Below are 4,737 nucleotides of genomic sequence, written 5' to 3'. Positions count from 1 at the left end.
CTGCTGAACTGATGCCATGACCTCCACTAGTCAGATTTTCAGTTAGGTTTTTGATAGACTTTCATTAGCAAACAGAAGAGTTTCTATTATAGAGCAGAACTGGTGAAAAGCAGAAATAATAGGAAACTACTCAAATTGAAAAACGAAACTTCATTACAACTTTATGGCAATCATGATTATTTAATCCCTGCATAGCCCTGTTCTTTGATCTAACTTTTTTCAAAATTTCTTTCATGGCAACTTGCATATTATTATTTCCCAGGCAAACACTGAAGAAAATAGAAAAATGGGGTTTGAGATGTACATATTAAAAGATTCCCTTTCTCAAACTGAGTGAACTGCTTTTTTGGGGTGAAATGCTTATGAATTTCCATATGACTGGATCTGTGCAGGGAAGTTTCTGGCTGGAATATGGAGCTTGCTGGACTAAGGACAGAAGCCTTAATGGCTTCAGTGAGATGAGGGCTTTACCCTTACAATCTACAAAATTTTATGAAGGAAAATTCTGATTTCACGATTTCTTACCTGGATAAGATTATCAAACTGATCTGACCTGGTCTTACAACTAAGAAAATTGTGCAGCTGGGTCCTGCAAATAAGTTCTGCTGCAAACCCTGAGTGTCCTGTAAACTCTCCAAAAAGATGTATTTCCCCAGCAGGTTTCCTTTCATTGCCTATTGTATAGAACACACCTCTCTGACATAACCAATGCATTTACTTAACTTTTGTTTTATATTTTATCTTCCAATTTATTCTGTTAAAAAATGACCTGATCTTAGATGAAGTTTATTTAAATTCCAAAATGAAAAGCTTACTAAGAACAGATAAGATTGATTGCTCTTTCCATCTTAGCATAATTGTATTTCAGGTGAACATCAATTTACTTTAAAGGACACTTCTAAGTAGCAGGCTGCATCATACATAATTCATCAATCACAGCTGCCTGAAACATGATTTACTCAAGCAGATTTCAATGGAATAGGGGGAGTCACATTGTTTTTTATCCTTTGGCTTGTTTGTTTTTAAATAGTTTACGAAACACTCATTTGTGCTGATTTATTGCTGAAAAGAGTTCATCCTTGGTAATCAGCATGTTGAATTTCTTTTTCTTCATACAGAAATGTTACCTCTTTAAATTTTTTCTAAAAGGCAAGGTAAGTCTTCAAATCATTGTTAAGGCATATAGTATTCCACATTTATCACAGCTAAAAGTAAAGCACAAACATTTTGATATGGGGGGAAGGAAGGCAAAAATATTTATGTGAAAAGCATTGCCAGTTTTAGGGCTATTTCCTAGCCAGTTTGACATCATTTGTTATCAATTGTTATACCAGTACGTAAATGTAATTAAAGAAGTAGCTCCTTCCTCAGATAGCCCTTCACACAGTTGTGACATGGACCAAATGGCTTTTACATGGCAACCAAAATGGACAAAAAATTGTGTGCCAGTTCAAGTGCAATAACTTGCTATACCAAGAAATACAGGTGAAACTGGAGGCACCACAATGTGTGTTACACTACTCAGCATCTTGCATTAAATTCAGCTTCTGGGACATGTTGGTGCCTGGGATGCTCCTGAAGTAAAGAAACATTTCCACAAATAGATTCAAATATAGTTTAGAAATAAAAAAGAGCAAGCAAGATAAACTGCTAGAAATGTACAACTACACAAAGACAGAAATGCTTCCACTTACTTGTAAGCCCATTTGAAACACAGAGTGACCCATAAAGTTAGCCAACATTCGAATTAGAGCTGCACCCTGTGGAAATAATAGAGCAAAAAAGAAGTTACTGGTTTTGCCTGTCAGTATTACACAATAATAACAATCTGAAGCAGGCTTTGCCATCCCACACTATCATCTTGAAAACTTGCAATTAATATAATCTTTATTTGTGCTGGAACAAAAAAGAGAGGAATTAATGCAAATGCTTACAAGGAGAGGTGAGGAAGTAGACTGATGCTGTTAATGTCCTGCCCCTCATAGTGAAGATGGTGCAGGTCATAAAGCACAATCCACTCCACTGCTGGAGCACGGATGTGTCAGCTCCACAGCTGGTTGCCCCCAGCCTTTTTGTGCACTCAGCAGTACTGCAGTTGTTTTAAATGAGGGCAAAAAATAATGTTCATGCTAAATTCTACCACAGTGATTATTCATAATATTTTTACTCCATTACACTATTGTAAATCAGGATTTAGCAATATTACTTTCTTTTGTACAAGGCTTCAAGATCTGATGATCTGGAAGTGGCATATTTTCATAAGCATTTTGTAAGATGTAGATGCACATATTTGACTTACTAATAGTCAGCTTATTTCTCAGACTGTCAAGCAAAGAGGTAAGTACTTGTATAAAACTCTCTCTACTTATACCCTTTCTTATCCCTTTGCCCCTTCAGGCAGAGCAGAGAGATCTAAAAAACCTCTTTTGTTTCATAGGTGATTCTACCTGTCAGTACCTATACTAAAAAACAGATATATAATCTGCCAGAGTAGCTCTCTTTAAGGCATCCCTTTTGTGTTTTCTCACTCCCTCTCAGAATCACAATTGCTGTGTATTTTCCCCTGGCACAAGCGCTCTATTTCAAGCAGAAATAGCTTTGCAGATCTGATTTAATGATTGAGATATAATATCCCACTTTGCAATCCAAATACAAGACAACCAGCTTTCCAACCCCATTAATCAAACTTTCTATTTAGTACTGATCACTACAAGAGAGGGAGGACACTTTTGATTTAGAGATAGTGAATCAAAGGCTGTAAGAAAACATGATGCTAGAACTCAGCAACCTCAGCTACAGATATAAGTTCAGGGATTAGGCTAATGCTCAATTAGAAAATAAAAATAAATAATTTTTTTTAAAAAGGAAACTTTTCACAGATTCAGAAATTCATAGGTTCTTAAGTCAGAGGGACTACTACAATTATGTAATCTGACTTTCTGCATTAACAGAGGACAAACTAATTCAGGCAAAAATCCTATTGCTTTTCTTTACACAATAGCATCTATTTTATGAAAATGCTTCGCAGTACTAGGTAACTTGTTGTAACCCATATTTATTTTCATGGTGAAAATGTGCACCTTTTAACTGATTTTAATTTCTCTAGCTTCAACTTTCAAAACAAGACTTTGTATCTTTTCCTGTTAGATTAATATTCAGAATAGTTTTGGAATTTAACCGTTGTTCATTTTTTAGATGATCCAACACATTCCACTGACTTTTTATAAAATGACTATTTTTCAAGTTCTGAAGGGATTACCTATAACAACCAACATTTGAAACAATGACATAAATCGAAAAGATTCATCAATTATTAGTAACTTGTAAGAAAACACCACAGGTTCATCACATAGGCAGCAACAAAAAATGATAAATAAAAAAGTAACTGAAGGGAAAAAAAAGAAAAAAATTATTAATTGAAGAGATGTTTGTAGTTGATTATAAGAACTGAGTGATGGATAAACCAAAAGACGGTATTTGCATTATTATAACACTGTGCTATGTTTTTATGGTGGTACATGATCTACCAATCATGTCTAGAACACACAGCAGCACAGAAAATAATCCTTATCAAAACAGATTATTACCTGAACAGACAAGACCATAGGTCAGGAAGCATTATTATTCTTATTTTATTAGACAAACAACTAAAGTTCTCAGAGATGTTTAAGCACATTATCAGCAGATAAATCTGTCTAAGCAGATAAACAGATGATTTAAAAATCTAATACATACTTAAATGCTATTTATCCTGTAAGAAACTTGGGCAGGGCAACCCAAAGCATCTTCAGCTGAACCAAAAATATGCAAGAGGTCAAACTAAATACTTAACAACAAAGACTTTTTCCGTTCATCACGCATCCCGTCTCCTACTCACTTGTTAGTATCCCAAGGTCCCCTTGTTTCTTTCTCACAGTTTAAATTCCACATAGCAGCAACGGACATATATGTATATAGGCACACTCACTCTATCAATTTCTGTCAGAAGTAAGCAAGCTTATACCTTCATATGATATTGTCCATAGAGTCTTTCTCTATCCAGAGACCAAGAACTGTCAGATACACATACAAAAATTATACAGTTTCTCTCACAGGTAACATTTAGTCACATGTTGGATGGAACTATGGCTGGCCTTTACACAACAAACACAATTCAAAAGCAAGCAAAGACTAAATAGGAGATCCAAGGCACAAAGGCAGGACCAGTCTGTCAGGACCCATCTCTTTCATAGCTACTTTGGAAGTACTTTCTATCAATTACTCACCTTCCGGAAACCCAAAAGTCCTACTTGCAGCTTCCAGAACAACATGCTTTTCCCAGTTCTGCCATCACCCCCACACAAAGAAAGCAAATTACTTACTCTTGACTTATATGAGGAAGGGAAAGGAAAGTATTCTAAAGAAAAAGGGGAAAACAGAAAAACAGAGAACCTCAAGAGAAAAAAAAAAACCCTGTCTTGGGGAGAAGGAAGGAGAAACAGGGGCAAATGTGTGCAGAGTGACTGGTATAAGGAAGGAGGGCTTACTAAAAAGAGAAGCTTGGAAGACAACCATAACCAGAGGGTCCTGAGAGGCAAAGAAGGTACGTGCAGCAAGTTCAGTTATAGGAATAATAGAATACACAGCCTTGGGGTCATCTGAATGGCCCAATGTGCTAGCATTTTCACTGCTCATTGGCCTAGCAAGCAATGAGCTAGATGGAGTCCAGAGGATATGCACTTCCATACCTTCTGAAAG

The 4,737-nt window shown here is 36.1% G+C and overlaps 1 protein-coding gene across 1 annotated transcript in view; it reads right to left on the bottom strand.

Annotated features, from left to right (window-relative positions):
- Positions 1-4,396, bottom strand: part of LOC103776713 (thyrotropin-releasing hormone-degrading ectoenzyme-like) — a gene marked incomplete at its 5' end in the record, with an annotated part of 85,651 nt that extends 81,255 nt beyond the window's left edge. The window contains 2 exons of the mRNA XM_008944235.1: positions 1,695-1,760; positions 4,266-4,396. Coding sequence (XP_008942483.1) covers positions 1,695-1,760; positions 4,266-4,396 — 197 coding nt within the window. The remainder of the gene's footprint in view (positions 1-1,694; positions 1,761-4,265) is intronic.
- Between the last annotated feature and the right edge of the window lie 341 nt (positions 4,397-4,737).

This window comes from Merops nubicus, unplaced genomic scaffold, assembly GCF_000691845.1.
Source record: "Merops nubicus isolate BGI_N331 unplaced genomic scaffold, ASM69184v1 scaffold5877, whole genome shotgun sequence".
NCBI classification, from domain to species: Eukaryota; Metazoa; Chordata; class Aves; order Coraciiformes; family Meropidae; genus Merops; species Merops nubicus.
The sequence above is the reverse complement of the archived record's forward strand: the minus strand, read 5'-3'. Positions and strand labels throughout refer to the sequence as shown.